This window comes from Arvicola amphibius, chromosome 7 (genome assembly GCF_903992535.2).
Source record: "Arvicola amphibius chromosome 7, mArvAmp1.2, whole genome shotgun sequence".
Classification (NCBI taxonomy): domain Eukaryota; kingdom Metazoa; phylum Chordata; class Mammalia; order Rodentia; family Cricetidae; genus Arvicola; species Arvicola amphibius.
Window position 1 is genome coordinate 133,652,431 of NC_052053.1, and position 23,646 is coordinate 133,676,076.

Consider the following 23,646-nt stretch of genomic DNA (forward strand, 5'->3'; position numbering starts at 1 on the left):
AATTATTATAAAGGAAATAAAATTATTTGCATAAGACAGTGGGGATTTTCACTGTTTCAAAATAATTGGGGGCTGCATTGATAAGTCCCTAACTACTTGGTGAAACAAGCAAACAGAAAACCAAAAGCAATATGATAAAGTTATAAATAGGACTTTGACACTAATGTGAAATGGGCCACCTTTTACTTCTTCCGTTAGCAATATCTATTCGAACCCAGGATTCTCTATAGCTTGTTTAGCTTGTGTTTCACACCAAAGACTAGATATTAAAAACATAAAACATCTGTTTTCCCTCTGGTCAGGTTGATCAGTAGTTGGGAACACATGGACCATGGATGAGTCTTGGGTTTGACAGTAAATACTGAAAAATTAAGTAAGTATAAAGTAGAACTTTGGGACTAATACTGCTGTTGAAATGTTTGACTGTTGAGCTACTACTACTATTGAAATTCAAATACAGCTGCTGAAATATATAACCATTTCATTTACCAAACTGTGTTTAATATAACCATGGTCTTAGAAACTCTTTGGTCACCCATAGATTATTTTTGTGCCATGATAAAAAAAGTCAGAAATTATGCAGCATAAAAGATTCATTACTCATATCAATTTAAATTTACACAGAAGCGAAAAATTAGGGAAATTATTAAGTATATATAAATTAGCTTGTCATGGTTGTTCCAACCTGTGACTCCTGCATGTGGAAGGCTGAGTGAGGCTGGAGATTGCTGTGATATCAAGGCCAGGCTGGACTACCAGAGGAGTCACAGGCCCGTCCTGGTTACAGATAAATAAATACATCTATTCAAATCAATGGAGTCACAGTAGAGAGACAACAGTTATTTGAAGGATCATTTATTCAACATTTTCTTTTTACAAAATACAAAGACTTGTTCTGCATGAATATAGAGCATATGAAAAATAATGTGTTTTGCTGAGTCTAATTTTCAGACATTTAGAATCTTTCATCCATTCTCTTGGAGAATTAGATTTGTTTGGCACTTGGTTTGATGTCATAAACAATGAGGAATAAATCCTTTCCCTGTTAACTGAATCACGCCCAGAAACACTCAAAGTTAAAGATACAAAATTAGACATTTGCCACACAAGACTCTTTCCGCAAGGTAACTGTTTTGCCTATGAGCCTAAGGCTTTTCAAGCTATAAGAGAGGAAGGATTGAGGGGCTATTTAAGTTCTATAACGTGTCAGCAGCAGTTGATAGTAAATGCAACAGGAGATTTGTTTTGTCTGTGCTACAAGAACATGTCCTATCAGACAGACTACTGCGTTTTCTCTACTTGAACACAAGGAAGCGCATACTGATTGCCTGTGACTCACAAGAACGTGTAAAAAATACAGAAAGCTGGCTGTGATTGTCAATGGGAGAGCCTATATTCATCAGCTAATATGAATGCATTTGCTAAAATTAGTGAAGACAGGAAATGATTTAGGGGTAATATATACAGAGTTTGAATACATTTTCAATCCACTTGGTGATTTCAGGCACTGTGGCTCTTGAGGATAAACTGTTTCATGGGTTAACTTGATAGCAGTTTAACTTTCAGTGCAAGCAAAAGCAAATACCTGCCCAGGGTCACACACATGACCTGGGACAACTGGAATGTTCAAAGCATATTTAATTGTTAACATCTTCACTCTGGAGACGTCTTGGATAAAAACTTCTTACCAAGATGGTTCTCGGTAGCATTTAATTTTCAGAGAAAGCCAAAGCAATGACTCGTCTCCCTCTCTGTCGTACTTAGGAACAAGTGTGTTTCAACAGTTCCCTGCTCCAGTTTCACTGTGGAGGCATCTTCTTCCATAAGAGACACCTAGTGTAAACCTATGGATCATGCATGGGAAACAAGACTTGAGATGCCTGCACTTGATTCTATCAAAGGAACACTGCCACAGTCCTCTGCCATGTAAACGATGTTCGGATAAGGCTTGCCGTCACAATGGTGCTTTCCTGAGAATGGAGCTGGTCTCTGTATATATCATAAGTGTGCGTGCTCTGAGCTGTGGTCACTGTCGCGGCTATCGTCATTTGCTAGCGAGTCCCCTGTCTGCTGGAGGGTAGCCGCACCAATCCCTGACAGCTCTGACGGGAGAAGGGTTCCTTTTTTCACATTCACCAGTTCCTTCTCTCGGGCTGCGGCTCCTTGCTGTCCTCCTTTGACCCGCTTCCACTTCATTCTCCTGTTCTGGAACCACACCTTCACCTGGAAGGAAAAAGGAATAAATAAGACAAAGAAGGCACTGAGACCTTGTTCCTCAAGGACCTGAATGCAGATGCCATGATGCAGTGGTTACGGAAACCATGTGCTGAGTCAGCTGACATGTGTATGGTAATTGAAAATTCTTAGAGAGCCCTTAAAAATATTTCATAAATCCCAACACATGACAGAAATAGGTAGAAATAGAGAAGTTTATTCAGAAACATTGGACTAATTTACATCTATAAATATATGTCTCAGCCATACATTTATCTAGTCTCTGAAGCTCTTTGGATTCTTGACCACGGAGTATATGCTGGTTTACCTGGTGATAAATTGGCCTCTGGAAGGGCCCTATTTCACTACAGATGTTCCCAAACTTCTGAATGGGAACTTCTGACTATCTCAGCAAACCCACTCACGTCCATGGGGGAAAAAGTCATAATTCACACCAGTAAATGTCCAAATGCTTCTTAATTTTTAAGGAATGCTGCCACAATAAAAATTGAATGAAGAAAGGTCTCAAGCTCACCGTTGCTAAGCTGGGGACTATCTGTGAGCATAATTGCTGGACACTTGTTGTCTTTGTGCTCTACAGAAAATGGGTCTTCTTTACTGGTCTTCTTGAGCTTATTTGCATTTACTTTGCAAATATCATCTAACAATGGCTAAAAATGATGCCATGGTGAAGATTCCTAGCACTTATGGGTGAATCCCCTTGGTGAGCCCAGCAACTTCATGAAAGGGCTAAAGAGAATGTGATGTTCATCCTCATACCAGGACAGAGAACGTTTCCCAAGGCTAGTGTTCTCATTGGTTCAGTCATGATTTCATATTGATAAGCATACTTACCAAGCATTAGGTTTGCTTGCCCTATTTTTCTAATAGCGGACTACTTCTTATGCTTTTATTTTGGTTTTTTAAAATTTATTTATTTTTAATTAAAAATTTCCACTTCTTCCCCTCCTCCCATTCCCCCCCTCACCCCTATTCCCCTTTCCCCCTCTCTCTTCAGTCCAAAGAGCAGTCAAGGTTCCCTGCCCTGTGGGAAGTCCAAGGTCCTCCCCCCTCCATCCAGGTCTAGGAAGGTGAGCATCCAAACAGACTAGGCTCCCAAAAAGCCAGTACATGCATTTTGCTTTTTTTTTTAAATAAAATCTTTTTAAAATAAAATCTCTGTTAAAGTAAACTATTGTGTTTATTATCCTCTTGCTTCTTATATTAGGAATTTTTTTCCCTGGTTTGCATTAAATTACTTTACAGTTATTTTTTTGCATTTTGTAGATCTTCTACAATCTGTTCAGGGCTACTTTGTTAAACAGTCCACCCACTTTCCATGACCACCTTTCCCCATGTTATAACTCATGCTAAGCATGATGCCTTCACCAAACTCCTACACCTCCGACAAAAATACACTTTCATATATGATGGAAAAATACCTTACTATTTGTATCAAAAACATTTTGAACTGTTATCACATTCTCAATTTATACTAATATACAGTACTAAGGGGAACATCTATGCCCCAAATACAAGGGCACCCACATTTGTAAAAGGAGCATTACTCAAGCTTAAATCACACATTAAGTAAAACACATACACTATTATTGGGAGACTTCAAAACCCCACTCTCACCATTGGACAGGTCTGCCAGTCAGAAATTTAACAGAGAAACAAGGGAACACAAATGAACTTAACAGAAATCTATAGAACATTCCATCCAAACATAAAAGAATATATCTTTTTCTCAGTACCTCATGGAAACTTTTCTAAAATTGACCACATACCAGGTAACAAAGCAAACCTCAACAGATACAAAAAATTGGAATAACTCCATGTACCTTATTAGATCACCACAGCTTAAAGTTAGAATTCAACAGCCACAGTAATTTCAGAAAGCCACAAAACACATGGATATTGAACAATGCCCACCAGAGTCACTAATGCCTCAAGGAAAAAACAAAGAAAGAAATTAAAACTTTCTAAAATTCAATGAAAATGACTGCACAACATACCCAAACTTAAGGGACACAATGAAAACAGTTAAGAGGAAAATTCATAGCACTAAATGCCTACATAAAGAAATTGGAAAAAATCCCATTCTAGTGAGTTAACAGAACATCAGAAACCTCTAGAACAAAAAGAGGCAAACTCACCCAGGAGAACAAGACAACAGGCAAGAAATGATCAAATTGAGAGCTGAAATCAACAAAATAGAAACAAAAAACAAAAACAATACATAGAATCAATGAGACAAAGTGTTGGTTATTTGAGAACATCAACAAAATTGACAAATCTTTGTCCAAACTAACCAAAAGGTAGAGAGAGAATATTCAAATTAACAAAATTAGAAATGAAAAGGCAGACATAACAACAGACATGGAGGAAATCGAGAGAATTATCAGCTCATACTTCAAATACCTGTACTCCACAAAATACGAAAACTTAAAGATAATGGCCAATTTTTTGGATAAATATCACTTACCAAAATTAAATCAAGACCAGAGAAGCAAATTAAATAGACCTATAATTGCTAAGGAAATAGAAACAGCCATCAAAAGTCTCCCAACCAAAAATAAAGCCCATGTTTCAACACAAGGTTTTCAAAGACTAATACCAATACTCCTCAAATTGTTCTACACAACAGAATCATAAGGAACATTACCACACTCTTTTTAAGAAGCTAGTTACCCTAATATCAAAACCACTACTAAGGAAGAGAATAATGCACTAATCTCACTCATGAACATTGATGCAAAAATACTCAATAAAATACTGGCAAACCGAATCCAAGAACACTTCAGAAAAATCATCCATCATGACCAAGTAGTCTTCATCCCAGAGATGCAGCATATGAAAATCTGCAATACAATTCACCATATAAACAAACTGAAAGAAAAAAAACATGTGATTATCTCATTACATGCTGAATAAATCTCTGCCAAAAATCCAATACCCCTTCATAATAAAAGTGTTGGAAAGATCAGGGATACAAGGAACATACCTGAAAATAATAAAGGCAATATACAACAAGACAGTCAACATTAAACTAAACAGAGAGAGGCTCACAGCAATCCCACTGAAATCAGGAACAAGACAAGGTTATCCACTCTCTCCATATCTATTCAATATAGTACTCGAAGTTCTAGCTAGAACAATAAAACAACATAAAAAGATCAAGAGAATACAAATTGGAATAGAAGTCAAACTCTCACTATTTGCTAAAGATATGATAGTATACATAAGTGACCTCAAAAATTCTACAACTCATAAAAATCTTCAGTAATATAACAAGATACAAAATTAACTCAAAAAATCAGTAGTCGTCTTTTATATAGATTATAAACGGGCTGAGAAAAAATCAGAGGAACATTATTACCGTTCACAAGAGCCACAAATAGCATAAAATATCTCAGAGTAACTCTAAACAAACAAGTGGAATACCTTTATGAAAAGTACTTTAGATCTTTGAAGAAAGAAATTGAAGAAGATATCAGAAGATGAAAAGATCTCCCGTGCTCTTGGGTAGGTAGAATTAACATAGTAAAATATAGAAATCTCACCAACCAGAAATTTACAGATTCAATTTAATGCCCATCAAAATTCCAACAAAATTCTTCCTAGACCTTGAAAGAACAATACTCAACTTCATATGGAAAAGCAAAAACAAACAAACAAACAAAAAACAGGATAGCCAAGACAATCTTATACAATAAAGGAACTTCTAGAGTCTTCATAACCCCTGGCTTCAAAGTCTGCTATAAAGCTACAGTAATGAAAACAGCCTGATATTGGCATAAAAACAGACAGGTGGACCAATGGAATTGAATTGAAGACCCGGATATCAATCCACACACCTATGAACATCTGATTTTTGTCAAAGAAGTTAAAAATATAAAATGGGAAAAAGAAAGCATATTCAACAAATGGTGCTGGCACAAGTGGATATCAACATATAGAAGAATGAAAATAGATCCATATCTACGGCCATGCACAAAACTCAAATACAAATGGATCAAAGACCACAACATAAAAACCAACCACACTGAACCCCATAGAAGAGCAAGTGTGAAGTATACTTGAGCACACTGGCACAGGAGACTATTTCCTAAATATAACCCCAGTAATACAGACACTGAGAGCAACAATTAATAAATGGAATATTTATTATTTTACCTGTACTTCAAGTCAATTTTATCTTTTTCCTGCCATCTATTCTGGAACATGCTATTAAAATGAGGATTTTTTATTTCCTTTTCTTTAAGTTAGCTGCTAAGATAACTCCAAATAAATGACTTAACAATTCAAATAAAAATTAAATCCTTTCTTTAAAAAAATGGAGAGATGAAAGCATTGTTAGTTTTGATAAAATTAAAGCAATGTTTATCAAAACATATTTTTAGTAGCTCTACAGGAAAAAAGTAGGTTCAACAAACTCTTCATACAAGAAATAACTATGACACAATAAAAGCTTGCAGTGGTAAACCCAATATGTAAGTACCTACCTATGGTCTTTACTTTTATGATATTTTATGAATTACTTTTTATTCCCCCATGGTTGACAAAATATTTAATATTTAAATTAGTTCATTGATCAAGCAAAAATTTCTATTCTCATACTTGATCAATATCACAAAAGAAAGCGATCAAGAAAAATTTTATTAAAGCTCATGAGACCCGTTATAATGATGGTTGCTCTTCTCTCTGTCTTGATAATCTCTGTAATAATGTCACACAACAATTGTCAATGCAGCATTATCAATATGCACTAAATATGGCAAAGTCACCTCTAATCATCATCCAGATTATATTTACATCTAAACCCTTCAATACTGAAATCAAGGAACTCATCACTTTGTAAATAAAAAAAACCTATAGAATACTGGCAATTTACTGTGTTCCATTCTATATGAGCCTTCACTAGCTCACAAAATTAAGAGAGCTATCTCATAATTTATAATAAAATACCCTTCAAGATACCACTCTTACCAAAACTTTCACTCCACCCATGCCGTGGACATTTTTCAAGTTCTGTGGTTCTCAATCTTCCTAATGTTGTGACCCCTTAATACAGTTCCTCATGATGTGGTGACCCCCCACCCAGGAACAATAAAATTATTTTTGTTGCTACTTCATAACTTTAATTTTTCTACTGTTCTGAATGTGTGTTTTCCAATGGTCTTAGGCAGCTTCTGTGAAAGGGTCTTTGGAACCCCAACGGGTAGTGATCCACAGGCTGAGAACCACTATTCTAGTTGAAGTCAAATCATGTCTGGCCTTTTAAAACAGTTGGCATGCCTTAAAAAAACATTGGCCATTCTTGTTACTCTGAATGACTTAAATACTGCTGTAATGAAAGGAAGGGCACCCTAAAATCATTGGCTATGCAGGGAGCCCTAAATTAATTCAAACAGATCATTTATCTGATCTATGTGGAAACAACTTACCAAATAGTCAAATTCATTCATAAAGATTTATAAAAATAAATCTGCAGAGGAACAATATCACATGAAAATTCAATGCAAAGTATTATATATTTAGTGCACAAGATAATTCCCTCTTATATTAACAAACATTAATGGATATTTTGAAAATACTTGGCAGTAGGCCATTTAGTGATCTATGAGTAACAAAGAAAATCTAATGTCTCTCACTTCCACTAATGGAGCCTGATCCAACTGGGTGAGATTTTTTCCACTTGTCTTGGCAGAGGTGCCATGAATTCAATGTGTTGATTCCAGCAATCCCAGCTTGTTTACAAAACTTCATGACTGAAATTCTGTTCAGCTCTGTAAAGTGGGAGTATCTCTTACTTCATTTTAATAGCCTAGGCTCTATAAAACAGCCCATTTTCTAGTCCTCTAGCTCATCCCTACTTCTGCTTTCTCCTATCTTCCCATTACAAGATATTAAAAGTCTGGCCGGAGATTTTCCACCAATACTGGATGGAGACAAAAAGCCAGAATTAGTTTGCACAGCTTAAAATACTTTTGGCAAGGGAATCTTTACATTATATCTAAAAATTTCCAAATAGACCTGCTACTCTTGATCTTGAAGAGGATGCATGATTATGTAAGGAGCTGCCAGCTGAAAATTAGACATGGGAAGACTGATATTCTTTTCACTGCCCTACAAGGTGATATTGTAAAATAGAAATACACCTTTGGCCCAGGGTCTCCATTCTTACATAAGTATAAAATAGTTATATTTAGTAACTATTTGTCAAGTAGAACCACTATGCAAAGCAGGCTTCCTTTTCCTTGTAGGAGAAAATAGAAACATAATTGCAGAATCTATAATCTATGGGATTATAGTGTTCCTTGATATTTCATTATGGAGTGTGTGTGTGTGTGTGTGTGTGTGTGTGTGTGTGTGTGTGTGTTGTGTGTGAATGTACAACTTATTTAGAAAATTTTATGATTGCTCCTCAGGATTTGTGAAATTCACTTTCTGAGGAATGTTTAAGAATTTAATGTGTTATGCCTGGTAGTAGTGGTGCACACCCTTAATCCCAGTACTTGGGAGGCAGAACAGGCAAATCTCTGAGTTCAAGGCCAGTCTGGTCTACAGAGCAATTCCATGAAGGCTCCAAAACTACAAAGATACCCTGTTTTGAAAGAACCAGACAAAGCTAAAGTCATTAGAAGTCAGGTAATGGTGACACACACCTTTAATACTAGCATTTGAGAGACAGAGACAGATGGATCTCTGTGAGTTCAAAGCCACCCTGGGCTACACAAGATCAATGCAGAAACAAATCTAGGTGATGATACTCACACATTTAATGTCAGCACTAGAGGGAATATAAAATGTGAGGAAAGAAAGGCAAAGGGTGCTTGGTTTACAGTTGCCCAGCCTTGGTAGAGGTAAGACTTCTTTACTGGCATGACTGCTTCTTTTTTTTTTTTTTAATTGAACACCAATTTCACTTTCTGAGTTTTTATTATTCCTGCTACAAAACTGAGAGAAGCTTCATATCATTTCCCTTTTTATTTATTTATTTTCTAAAAAGAAAACAAACTATCATTTTTGTTTTTATACATACCAATTCAAGTTCCCACTCCCTCCCCTCCTCCCATTCCCTCCAACATCCCCCCTCACCCTACCCCTGTCCACTCCTCAGAGAGGGTAAGTCACATTGCTTTGGGGAAGGTCTAAGGCCTTCCTTACTATATTTAGTCTGAACAAGGAATCATCCAGAGAGAATATGTTCCCAAAAAGCCAATACATGCACTAAGGATAAATCCTGGTGCCACTGCCAGTGGCCCCTCCGTCTGCCCCAGCCATACAACTGTCAACCAGAATTAGAGGGACTAGTTTGATCTGATGCTTGTTCTTTCCTAATCCGGCTGGAGTTGGTGAACTCCCGTTAGCTCAGGTAGACAGTTTCAGTGGGTGAGCCCATCATGGTCTTTCTCTCATTTTAAAGAACACAAATATAAGGTATCTTATGAGTTTATGGCTATGACATTAAAAAAGCCAGATTAAAAGCCAAAAATATCTCACTGGGAGTAACTCCCCAACATTTTAGAAAAATTTCCCTTTATATCCTCAAGAATAGAAAACTTGATTATTAAATCACATATTTTGTTCCTCTGAATTCAGCACAGTAAGTTCATCACATGAAGATAAAATTCTAAGATTTGCAATTTAAGACACTAGATGAACATAAATATATAAGAATAAAGCTCACATTGGGTACAACGCTGAACCTTCTCCTCCCAGTCCATGATTAAATTCAGCAGCCTTTGCCATGGTTAAAATGGATTCATTTTTCCCATCCTGTGAGCTAGAACATGGACTCTGCAGCTTAATTTGACAGGATTTTCTTTCTAGCAACCAACTCAACAAATATCTGTGTTACCAATGGATTTATCTAGCATGCAACTGAATAGCAAGCCCTCTCTATATACCTGTGTTGTTCAGAGTCTGCTGAAAACCCATCATGATGAAATCTGAGAAAGAGAAAACACATTTTCTTCTATTTGTGGCCCAAATAGATGGTTTTTTTTCTACTATAAGAAAACAAACATCTAAGTAGCCTGTCCTGGATATTCCTTCATACTTTTTTGCATTCCAAATTTGGCATTTTCTGACAATGTTCCTCTAGATATTTAACTTTAACTAAGTATTTAAAATTTAATGAACTTATCACCCTTCCAGTCAACAGCAACTGACAGAAGAGCTACACAGAGCAGGAACAAGAATGCCCCAATTATCTCTCCATTGTTTTGTTGTGATTTTGTCCATTTGCTGTTTGTTTTTTATTTTATTTTCTGTTTTTCTTATAAGACCAATGCTAGATCACCTTGGGAAGAATTCTAATGACTCTTGACTTGACACTGAACTTGGCTGGATAAATGGTTTGCTTTGAACAAGGGTCATTGGTAAATATGTGATAAACAGACACTTTAGGATTCATTACAGGTCAGAGTTTTTTCTCAGCATTCCTGAGAGCAATTTTCCCATTCTGAAGAAGCTCAGGTTGCCTAATTAGAAGCAAAACTCAGAGAAGACCAACTGTTCTTAAATAGTTTCAGGCATCACTTAGTCACTGGACCAAAGACTGCAGTTCTGGGTAGGATGTAGGAAAGACTGGGAAAAACCATTTTAAAACCCAGACCCACAAAATTCTAAGTAAACTTAAAGTTGGCTGTTATGTGAATTTACTAATATTTTGGATGGTTCATTACACAGAAGCAACAAGCTGAGTTAAAATTAAAGTGACCTTTAAAGAATTAAGATTTCAAATAAGGTAAACATACATACACACACACACCACATAAGTACAAAACTGTTACATATAATTCAATCTATGTGTCAGTTAGGAAGAAAGAATAATTATTTAAAATACCTTCTACATTTTCATCAGTTTAGAGAACCTCTTCCAAAGTTAAATTGATCTCAGACAAATGTGAAACCTGTTTTCTCTGATGAAGTAATGAACGATGACGGCCCATCACTATGTGAGTACACACAGGCACTCGCCTGCTCTTGGGGAGAGCTCAGGCCTCCATACATCATTGTGTAGATGGGAAGTCTACACTAGTTTCCAATTTCCTTCGTATTTCTAAAACATGGGGTCTTTCTTGAAGTTCAGGCTTTCTTAACTAAGGTTTAATTTACCCCCTTCTTTACGTCCTTGTTCCCAGATAAACACATTAAAATAGATCAACTATCTGATGATATAGATTTTAGATTCTGGTTTCTGAAGAGCCAAGTGCTACACATTCACAGAGGGAACTTTGTGTGTGATTCAGAGGAAGAAAATGGGCTACTCCAGAACTCAGGAACTAGTCATAATATTTAGTAAAATATAAACTGCCAATAAATAAAAGCCCATAAAAGTGTTCATTTGTATATTTTCTCTAACCAAAAATAAGCCACAGAAGCTGAAACCTAAAAATTAGCAGAATGAACATGATTTAAGAAACTAGATGAAATCCCTCGCTATCATAATGTGTGGCAGTCATTGGTCCACACTTGTTGGTATTTCCCTGGTCCCAGTGGGACCCCTGGGGGAGGCAAGTACAGTGAGAGAGGAAGTAAACCTCTTGCCCTAATCGTTCCTGCTGCAATTGCACTGTCCGTAAAGATGTTTGCATTTGCCTTTCAGGAATGTTTTTCTAAGTAGCAAGACTGTTAACCTTCCGAAAGCTGAGTTCTCCTAGAGTAAATATGAATTAATACAGGCCATACTCTCGGACTGCTAACAGAACAAGTGCTTTTCCATCCAAATAAAACCCAATAAAGGAGTCTATAAAGCAAATGATTTAAATATATTATTTAGTTCTCATTAATTGGACACACGGATCATTAATACTTTCAAAGCATTCTTTGAGTGAATAGCGGACTATTGAATTTCTATAATAAACACCATTTTAAAGTGTTTTGATTAATAAAGAACAAATATTTTCCAAAGACTTGTGTGTCCTTGCTGCCAATCATTACCCAAGCTTCTTGCACCTATGCTACACCCATTGGTTAGTTCAGAACACGTGAAAGGAAATGGAATATGAATCAATTCCAGGTGAATGCCTCTTGAGGTCAGGGAACTACCAATTCCTTATCACCTCCTGTGATTTTGAATAGCACCACATGTTAGGGTTCCAAGAACTGTGAATGACTATTCAGAGTGCTGGATTTGTACGACCCGTGTAGAAAAAAAGCCATCAAGATTTTATTTTATGCTATTTAGTTTTAAAGGTTAATGTTCTATTGTAACACAGCATGACCTATCCTGACCTGTACACATAGCTAACCTTTTATTACACCAGATGAGGAGCGCTTGAATATAAACACGGGAAGAATTTCACCATTTATTCACATTATGTAAAACAAACTGTGTTTTTAAAATAAACAGAGGAATGTTGCCATCACAAGGCATTCCTTATTAAAAATTCAGCAAAAGCAACTTTCATTCAAATATCGTTTGTTCTTTTCTCAATTTTGTCATTTTGCTGAACAAAAGTTTAATCATAGAATAGAAGAGACTTCCAATTGCTATTTGTAAACCATAAATCCAGATTAACACAAAAATGTTAGAAGACTGTTCAGTCATAGCAATATAAAAGGTCATGCCACGATGACACACACTTTACCTGTCTTTCGGTGAGATCTAGATTCACTGCTATCTCGTATCTTCTCAGTCTGGTCAAATAATTATGGTGAGCAAATTCTGCCTCGAGTTCTCTGATTTGCTCTTTGGTAAAAGCTGTCCTTTCCTTCCTAGGTTTGCTGTTCACTTCTGACTTGTAATTTCCTTCCTGGGAGTCTGGGGGGGAAAGTGCAAGAAGATTGTGTTAGCAGAGTCAGGGAAATGTATGTAATCATACAATTCACATTTATTGAGTACCTACTTCTCCAAGTTTGTTTCTAGACAAAGGACTAATAGTGAACAAAGACAGTAAGACTGATCCCATGTCCATAGGGTAAGATAGACTCTCTCTCTCTCTCTCTCTCTCTCTCTCTCTCTCTCTCTCTCTCTCTCTCTCTCTCTCTCTCTCCTCTCTTCCTGTTTTCTAACCCATAACTCAATTAGAAAATTTCTTAACACATCTATAAACAACAAATACAATTTTAACTTCTAAAATGGTACTGTTCTAATAAAATAAACCAAACCCTCATCAGAAAACAATTGTAGAAATAAAATTTATATTTCTACATGCACATAAGATCTAAGTATGAGAGAATGTGGAATCCTCAAAGAAGCAATGATTGTGAATATACACACACACAAAAATATAAAGGAATAAATCTTTAAAACCAGTTCAAGCTTAGAAAAAGCATATTAAAAGTATTGCAGAATTGACTGTTCATTTTATTGTCATTTTAGTTCCTTAATGCAAATAACCATACTTTTTTCTTATAGTGCCTGATACTTTGTTCAGTATGAAATGTGTGAACAAAAGTCTATCCATATGACTTTTATGCAAGAAGTTTTAAATTTTTATTGTACATGCATGACAAGCACCTGATATACATACCAAACATCAACTATCCATATCAAATCTTCAACACCATATAAATCACAACAGTAATTTGGAACATAGCAATCCACGTTTCTGTTCAAAAATTAATAGAACAGAGGCAGAATGTTCTATTTAGCTTTTTACTATCCCTGATAGGTAATCTTGAATGTGTTTTCTATAAACTAAAACACAGAATGTGCATAAAATAGAAAAGTTAACCTGCAGTCATCATGTAGACAGGAAAAGTGGGCAAATCCAACTCAAGAAAGTCATGGCACATTTATCCTCAGTGCAATACCAACATCATCAACAAAGGATCATGCAAGTCTTCTCCTGAATATCGTTGCTGGTTTTTCCTTGACGTTTTCCATGTATGCATGACTTGTGTTATGCTACCCAGTACAAGAAGGTCTCCCATAAGCCCAGGCAAAAGTGATGAAGGAACAATAATGACTAGTTGAAAATGTAAATATAATATCTTAATTGCTATTCAATTACATAAATGTAATACAATATGATTGAGAAATTATCTCTTCAGCGACAGTTGCCTTGAGTCCAGTGGTACATGTTGATGCCAAGAGATGATCAATGAGCTGTTTTTTGTTTTGGTTCTTTTCCTTTCTCTAAACCTAAAGGGAATCTAGCTAGTAAGAGAAGTCCCAACAAAATGAAAATCCACTCTCCAGGAAATTTTAAGGCAACCAATTTTGGATTGAATCTTATCTAAAAAATCTTAGCTGGCCAGATGTGATTTTTCTCACAGCAGCGGCAATAGCAATGGATTCTCACCTATATTTTTCACACATTGGCTACTCTTTTTATGTTAGTGGTCCTATAGGAAGTTTCTCTGACTGCTTGTCATTCATTTATGACCACATTTCCAAGTTGTCATTTACTTTCCATATTGTCTAGTATCCTCATCCTGGCTGGTGAAGGTCAGCTTTCCTACTCAGGTTAAAGAATGTTTTATGAAATGCAGTCTAATTACACAGGATCTGACATCACAGGAACTAGGTAAGTTTCTAATAGGTGACACCTCACAGGTGGTTATGTTTCCATGACGCCAACATACCTGCCTCAAAGTAGAACCGAGGGTTCATCACACACTTAATTTTAAGCTACATATTTGACAACATTCACACTGTTGCAGCATGGAGCTATTCTGGTATGGTGTAAATAAAATTTCCAGGTGATAGCATTTTTGTCCCCTAGGCTACTCTGGCAGATTAAACTCAAGTAATAGCATGGAATATTCAGCTTCAAATCTCGCATAGGACCATCTTGGTTCACATGAACCAAGACCTTTGCCAGCTTGCAGTCATTCTCACCGACATCTTGGCTTGTCGTTATTTGTATGTAGATAATGTTTTTTTTTCTTTCCCTTCAGATAAGCAACTATGGAAGCTGACTGCAAATTAGCAAGTTTTTCTCATGAGGTGCTCAGTTTGAATGAGTCGTGCTTCGTCTAGTTCAGTATGAATGACTAATGGCTCACATATTCCCGTAAGTAAGGATGAATGAACAAATTCACATTGAGAGAAACCTATTAACTGGTATTTATTTTTCTTTCTTTGACATCACTCTCCTCTCGTTTTTGAAATGTTCCAGAGTATTATTTAGCAAATACCTACATACAAAACATGTGATTGGCTTACACAGACAATCACTGTGGCAAGAGATGCACAGCAGCAGGCTTATGATAGATAGAGGCTGGATTTCAGCAAAAGTCTCGCTATAATGCAGCATTTCAATCTAAAAACAGTTAATAGAATAACTGAATCCCTATGCAAAATTGTAAGGAAGGGAAAGTCCATTGAGCAAAATGAAGTGAGCTTTGCACACTTATATTTTCAATAAGCACAGAAATAATCATTGAGTTGAAGCTAACATGAAGAGCAGCTATGTGCTTCTTGGAGAGGAATAGCAATTGAGTTAGGTATCACCACTCACACTTTATCTACTGCATACTGGTGTCCTATTAATCCACCATGGTCCTAATCTTTACCAAGATCCAGAAAGAAAATTATCATATGTACTCACTCACAAGTGGTTTTAAAACATAAAAGCAAAGAAAACCAATCTACAAATCACAATCCCATAGAACCTAGACAACAATGAGGACCCTAAGAGAGACATACATGGATCTAATCTATATGAGAAGTAGAAAAAGACAAGATCTCCTGAGTAAACTGGGAGCATGGGGACCATGGGAGAGGGTTGGAGGGGAGGGGAAAGGGAGAGTGCAGAGAAAAATGTAGAGCTCAATAAAATCAATAAAAAAGAAAAATGCTTTTTAGAATAGCATACTTTGGACTTGCGTTTCCAGTAATCTTGAATTTAAATTATTTCTTTATGATTTACAAAGTTATCACTTGCTAAATCTAAATCCCCAACTATTATCACCTGACTGACTATTCTTTGCTGGAAAATGGGTAGGAAGCTTGGATGAGGATTTTGGCAAATTTCACCTCAGCCTCCACATGTTTCACAGCTGTTTCAACTAAGGCAAAGTTCTGTCTTCTCCTCATCCTCTTCCAAGTGGTGGTGGTGGTGGTGGTGGTGGTGGTGGTGGTGGTGGTGGTGGTGGTGGTGTGTGTGTGTGTGTGTGTGTGTGTGTGTGTGTGTGTGTGTGTGTGTGTCAGGGGTGAGATCCGGAAACTGCCTTCCTTTCTTCTGTACTGCCACAAACACAATCTCAGCACTTCCACAATAGATCCCAGCATGAAGCAGTACAACTTCTTTTTTGTTTGTTTGTTTCAGACACTTTTGTGTACCAGTGGGTGCACCTTAGCATCCTTGCTGCACTGAGGGCATGTTGTCTTATGTCTTCAGGTTTCTTGGCATGCCCAAATCCCTATCCTTTGTCTAATTGAAGATATCTTAGGACTTTGCTAATTGGAGAAACCTGCCCTACATCTGTGAAGGACTGAAACTGCCCTCCAAGGATCATTTCTGTCTAATTTTTTTTTGCTTTTCTTTTGACAAGAGACATGTAGAATCAATATGCTCATCCATGGTACAGAATGCTTTTTTTTTTGTTGTTGTTGTTGTTTTTTTGTTGTTGTTTTTCGAGACAGGGTTTTCCTGTAGTTTCTAGAGCCTGTCCTGGAACTAGCTCTTGTAGACCAGGCTGGCTTCCAACTCAGAGATCCGCCTGCCTCTGCCTCCTGAGTGCTGGGATTAAAGGCGTGCGCCACCACCACCCGGCTACAGAATGCTTTTTAATGTAAGATAAATAATAAAACATGGTGAGCATGCAGTCTATAATTTAGCTATGGCTATAAAATACTAAAATGAAGTGATTTTATTTTAGAATGACAAATAATTCTGATTTCCAGAAATATTTCAACATCAATTCATCAATTCTCATACTCAAAAGAAAATAGTGAATTAAGTCAAATTCAAATGTTTCTCAAGGGATCCGGAAGACAGAAACAGAGAGAAGTTGCAAAAAGTAACATTGAAAAATAGCTCCTAAACAATACAAATTTAATAAATGACACAAATTTGATAAATGTATTAGGTATGAAACTTTTGAAAACTATATTTTCAAAATTTAGATTAGCGAAATATATTCACCTAAGCCCTGACCCTTCATATATGGCTGCTTTTCCGGGACAGGCAATGACTTGCTCTGGCACTTCATTGCATTCCTGAAAAACACTGGAAAGCAATATAATACAATATTTATCCTTGCTTCTTCCTTTCTTTTTTGTAATTTTAAGATGACGGTAGTCAAAGAAATTTTGGCCAATTTGAATGAAGTAATTATTCCATCATTCTACTTGCTTGCTTTCTTTGTGACTCACTGTCACTATTAGGACTCGGTTTTCTTTATTGTCCATTCTTATTAAAATTCCTTGAACTTAAATAATGAGGCATCAGAAAGAATTTTCATTTTTATCATTGTCCATCACTATTTACTACTTTCTAACTGCAAGAAAACAACTCAGTGGTTTTCTTCATGACAAAAACCCTAAGAGAAATACACAAAGAGATATATATTGATCAAATTCAACATTATGAGTATTGTTCATTCCAAACACACTGAATGCAAAATACTTTAGTAAAACAACAACAAAAAAATTTCCGAGGACCCAAGACACAGAACATTTATGTAATTCCTTTAGTGAATTTTGGCATAGATTTGATTTTTGACTCTTCTCATTATAGATTTCAAGTTATTTAATTCAGAATTCACACTAGCATACATTTTCTGGGTAAGACGTTATGCAGTTGTAGGCTTCAAATTTCCCAGTTGTCAGGATTCCCATCCATATTTCCAGAACTACCAAAGAGCCTAAGGTCACAGGATTGCAACAAGCTGGAGGCTAGTCTGATCTCAAGAATGAGATTCTGTCCAAATAAAACTAAATGACAAACAAATCAACTCTGGTTACAGGCAGTCATGATGACATACACCTGAAATACCAGGATTCAGAAGTTAAAACAGAGAATTGAATAACAGAAAGAAAAGAGAGCTGTTTAGGAAATAAGGAAGGAAGGAGAGCGGGAAGGAGAAGAAAGGAGGGATAAAGCCTGATAACAGATACCCGGAATTGAATTCATACCTTTTGCTGCATTTTATATAGTTAATACAAACTACAAAATATCTATACATACATATATGTGAATGGGTTGGTACAAAGGGGAAGACCTCTAGTGGGTCACACAATCCCTGAAGAAGACTTTTTGGATGTGGAACATTCCATTCGATTCTTCTTCACCAAATTAACTTAAAGATGCACCTCTTGTGTAGATTACCATCAAGAGCTCTTTCTCAAACTGAACAGTATCCCCCACTCTAGGGTTGCTTTCTTTTATCCACTAGGATGTCATTTGATCCCTACCCTTGCCTAGCATACTCAGACTTTAGAAGTGAATTCATTTAGTGCTTCTCTTTGCTTGTTTATTACAAAGGAAGAAGAAATATTAAGCAATTCTTCAGGAGCATTCAGCTCTCTGCCCATGCACCGTGTCCACATCCTACCCAGCTTTATGTCATTCAGTTTATGGAGTTATATGGTACTATTGCACCTTCTGGGAGACAGAGGTAAAAGGGAGCTATTTTCCCAAGATTAGGCCTGGGGCTTGACATTGCCTAGACTGTTGTGACATTTCTGATTTGCAGCTCTCCGTAAAGTGAAAGAAACTTAGCTCCTTTATGACAGAACTAGCTCAGTTCTAGAAAAGTTTGTCCCAGTTCCTTTAGTAACTTGGTAAATCCCTTCTGTGTGTGGAAGACAGGCTAGAGTTGCTTCATAAGTACAAGTCAGTTAATGCCATTTCTGTGTAGCTTGTGTTTAACTTATGTCCTAAGCCCTTCTTTTGTCAAGTCTTCTCAGTTACTTTATTCTTATGGTATTAGCAAAATTGAGACTTCGATTTTTCCTTCATTTTGCTTTGTTTCTTCTCTAGACTCTAGGAAATGAACCATATGGAATTTCCTTATGGGTCTGTTTCTGGAGCTATAGACTGGATTCTGGAGCTGCTGGCTTTTCTTCCTCTTGCTTTATTTATGGAGAATGATTTGTTCTGATTAGGTGACCAGAACTTCAAAACTGATTATTCCTTCTGTATATTGGTTTCCAACGCTCTTTAACATAACTTGCATAATTAGCTGAGACAGTGATAAATAATCATGTATGGTTTGTATCTGTACCAATGTCTTTAAGCACACTCAGACATAAAAGTACCAAATATTGCTTCTGTAATATAAAATTTAAACCTAAAAGAGTGAGGAATATGATCAAAATACATCATATGTTTAGGAAAATGTTACAATGAAACCCATTATATATAATTAATATCTCAAAAATAAACAACAGATTTATAACTAAAAATGTAAATGTTATATCACACGGAGTAGTAAATTACACAAAACTAGTATATTTGAAACCTCAGTACTACTGACATTTTGAGATAGAAAATAATTGATTAAAGTCCACTGAAACAAACATTCAAAATAAAGAGCTATTTAGCAGGCTGTTTGGACATTGCAGAGTGTCTCTAAGAAGTACACTAAGGAAAATCTCTCCCCTTATTACAACCAAATAAAGTATAAAATTTTCAGTACAAAACGAATTTTATGTAAACAACAACTACAATTCTAATACACAACAAGTAGTGAATAGAATATACTTACATAAAAATATATATTGTTCATTAACATACACTTGAACCTTTTAATTGAGACATCTAAAAAGGCCCATAAGTATTACTAATAGATACTAAGGGGAAAATCACTCTCAGTTGAGAGCCACAAAGATGAAGAATCACTGATTTAACCTTGTATGATGGCCTTTAGATATGACCAATGCAACTTATAAACTTGAGTAACTCATGTGTAAATAACATCAGTTTTTTCTCATGATCATGTCAGGTGCTCTACCAATTAGTGACAGTTGTTTGCAGGTAAAAATTACTGAAGAAAGGGCATTTGTAAAAGGTAACTTATATAACCAAACAGGTGAATCTAATTAACTGAGAAGTGTTCTTATCAGACATCATAGTAGAAATTCTGTACGGCTTGTCTCGGCTGTTCCTTCAGTGGTGAGAAAGCGTCAGTGGATTTCTCTAGGCATCATTGTGTTTAGACGCTATGTAAAGACATGTGATAGCCAACCATAAATCACCTATTTGATGACATACATATTTTAATTAACAAGTACTGGTTGAACTAATAAACATTCATATGTATCATATGATATGGAATTTGTAAATTACCTCTTTCTACATTCAGTGTTTTCAAAGAGAAAATAAAATGTCCTGTGTGTATATGTTATGGCTTCTAGTTTTGTGTTTTTAAGGCATTTCTGTGTGTAAAAATATGTGCATCTCTACACCTATGTGAGCACCTTGTGTGTTTCTTTGGCTCTTTTTCTTCTATTTGTTCTTTTTCCTTTTTCTGATTTGTTTGTTTTTATTTTATCTTAATTCATTTTTATTATATTTTTGATGTCTGTTGTATTCTTATGAGAGAGGAAAAAGGATGTGAATTTGGGTCAGTGGGGAAGTTGGTGGAAAAGGATCTGGAAGTATTTTGGGGAGGGGAAACCATAAACAGAACACATTGCATATTGAAAAATCTATTTTCAGTAAAAAAGAAAGGAATTGGGTCTCATGGTATGACTGGAGTGCTCAAGACACCCCTATAACCATGCAGTAATTTTACATATGGTGTCATTCAATTTTAAAACCTACACAAATTCCTCCCTAAATATGCTCTACCAACTGATCATATTAATACAGAATGGGTAATGGCATCATTAAACTATGTTACTAAATTTAGCAAAATTTTCAAACAAATTCTTGATCATCCAAGATGCCAAATGTATAGCTATTACAAGTTAAGCATAGTCTCTGATGCACATTTGCTATTCACTATTGCCTCCGTTTTCAGCTAACACAGAATTTAAGAAATTTGTCAATCATTTGGAGCAGGGACTGAATGTTGGAAGAATTTAATAGTCATGGGTGGTCAATAGCTATGATTAGTGAAGGGCTAATTCTGAATTAAAGCAGTAGTAATTGAAACTATACGCTTGAAAGACTCAGAAACTAAAAAGCATTTTTAAGGTAGGAAAATTCATTTTTAAACTAAAACTCCATGCAAACATCTAGAAAGTACAGGAATCATATAATGGTCAGTAGTGTTCACTTTAGTTTGCAAAATAGATGAGCCACAACAGGGATGTGTGCTTTTCCAGCTACATTGGAAGTTAATCTAGAGCATGAACTAGGATTCTCCCAGGAAACCACTGAGGTTGTACTTTATGAGGCCCAGTGGGAATAGCGCATGAAATTTTGTTTCCTCTGAATGTTTTGCAAAAATTTGATGTTGTAGAGATTCTCTCTCTCTCTCTCTCTCTCTCTCTCTCTCTCTCTCTCTCTCTCTCTTTCTCTCTCTGTGTGTGTGTGTGTGTGTGTGTGTGTGTGTGTGTGTGTGTGTTCGTGTGCATGCATATGCATGTGTGTGTGTGATTCTTCTTTTTGAGATTCTAGCAAAAACTATATAGATTTAGGGTGATGTTAAGGTATACAAAATGTTTGACTAACACTCCTTCATAAATTTCTAATAAATAAAATGGAGAAGTATTTATTACACTACCTTTATAAGCCCACTCTACAAATATGCCCTTTAAGAACTACTATTTGTATACACCTTTGTTCATAACTATGAGTTAGGAAATAAATTACTTAGATACTTTAGTCACTAAAATGGTCATATTGAAAAATTAGTAACCATGAATTTATATATTAATTTTGATTTAAACACTCAGTACCAAAGTCAAATTATATAAAACAATAAATGGGACATAAAAGTAATGAGGAGAAGATTGCTTTTAATTTCAAGTAACCTGAGTATCTGGCCCTGGCAGCCAGCTTTGTCTCTGTTTGCCTGTTGCTGGTAGCATGGAATCCTCTGTGCTCAGTTTCTCATGCACAATTCTACTAAACTAAAGGAGTCAGTCTTTGGGAGAGTCAGCTGCACGAAAGTCAACCTCTGAGGCCATGTGTCAAAGGATTTTCTAAATTATGATGTCTAAACATTTAAAATATACATTAAGGGAATGCTTTTGCATTCCACAGAGACGTCTATTAAATTTGACCAAGCATATTTGTTTTCTGGAAAACTAGTTTGATTGTGAGCCTAGCCTTTATCATCTGAATCTTTACTAGACTTGTACAAGTTCAAGGCAGACAGTGTTCCAGCAGAGAGAGGAGGAAGTGTGTAAGGGATCCCACTTCTAACCAAGCAGCTATCAGCAACCATTAGGAAAAGGGAAAATCAGTTTTCTCCAGGCAGGAAATCTAAACAGAGATATATAGAGAAAGTAGACAGAGTCAGAAAGATACCAAGTAGCTGTTGAAGCAGACAGATGCTTGAAATTTACCCAGTAATTCACAGCCTCGTGGTGATACACAGAATATAGAAATGGGTTAATTTAAGTTATAAGAGGTAGCTAGGAAGAAGTATAAAACATTGGCCAAGTAGTGTTGTAATTAATATAGTTTCTGTGTGATTATTTGGGTATGGTGGCTGATAAACCAATGAGCAGAATCTACCCATAGTCCAAGATGTCAAGGATGCCAATGATATCCAGGATGCCCAGGATACCAAGGATTCTCAGGATGTCCATGAAGAGTTTCCAAAACAAAATGAATTCAATGATAATTGCATGACTTTTTTGTTTCATTTTTCTTTGTTTAGACATGTTCTTTGTTGTTGGTGGTGGTGATGGTTTTGTTTGTTATTCATTTGTCTTATTGGTCTTTTGCTTGTTTTGATATGTGTTTTGTTGTGTATTTTTTATGTGTTTCCATTTTCGTTGCTTGCTGTGGCTTCATGTGTTTGTTGTGAGCGTGCATGTGTATGTATGTGTTTGTGTGTGTGTGTGAGAGAGAGAGAGAGACAGAGAAAGAGAAAGAGAGATAGAGACAGAGACGAAAGAATAAAGTGGGTTGGTCAGGGAGTTGCAGAGGATCTGGGAAGAGTTGGGAAAAGAGAAAACATTATCAAAATTTGTTGTATAAAATTTTAACAAAATAAAACCAGGAACTAAGGGTGTAGCTCAAAGGCAGAATGTTTGTGTATTTGTAAGCCCCCAGGTTTGGCCCACAGTGCTGCCTGTAAACTTGGATTTGATTAAAATGTGGCCAGTTAAGCATATAAAAGTGCAAAAAAAGTAAATCTTTAAAAATTTTTACTTTATTTAAATAAAATATTTATTACACTACGTTTTTTCATTAATTTTACCTACTAACCACAGTTTTCCCTCCCTCCTCTCCTCCCATTTCCTGACTCCCATCTCCCCACTTCTCCATCCATTCTTCCTCCATCTCCATTCAGAAAGAGGCAGGTCTCCCATGGGTTTGAAGAAAGCATGGCTCAAAATTTGAGGTAAGACCAAGCTGCTCCCACTGCAAAAAGGCTGGGTGAGGCAATCCAGCATAG

The 23,646-nt window shown here is 36.2% G+C and overlaps 1 protein-coding gene across 1 annotated transcript in view; it reads right to left on the minus strand.

Moving 5' to 3' along the window:
• Nucleotides 1-838: 838 nt before the first annotated feature.
• Meox2 (mesenchyme homeobox 2) overlaps nucleotides 839-23,646 on the minus strand; it is a 58,355-nt gene continuing 35,547 nt past the window's right edge. The window contains exons 2-3 of the mRNA XM_038337522.1: nucleotides 12,819-12,991; nucleotides 839-2,223 (exon numbers count right to left, since the gene is read on the minus strand). Coding sequence (XP_038193450.1) covers nucleotides 1,999-2,223; nucleotides 12,819-12,991 — 398 coding nt within the window. The 3' untranslated portion in view covers nucleotides 839-1,998. The remainder of the gene's footprint in view (nucleotides 2,224-12,818; nucleotides 12,992-23,646) is intronic.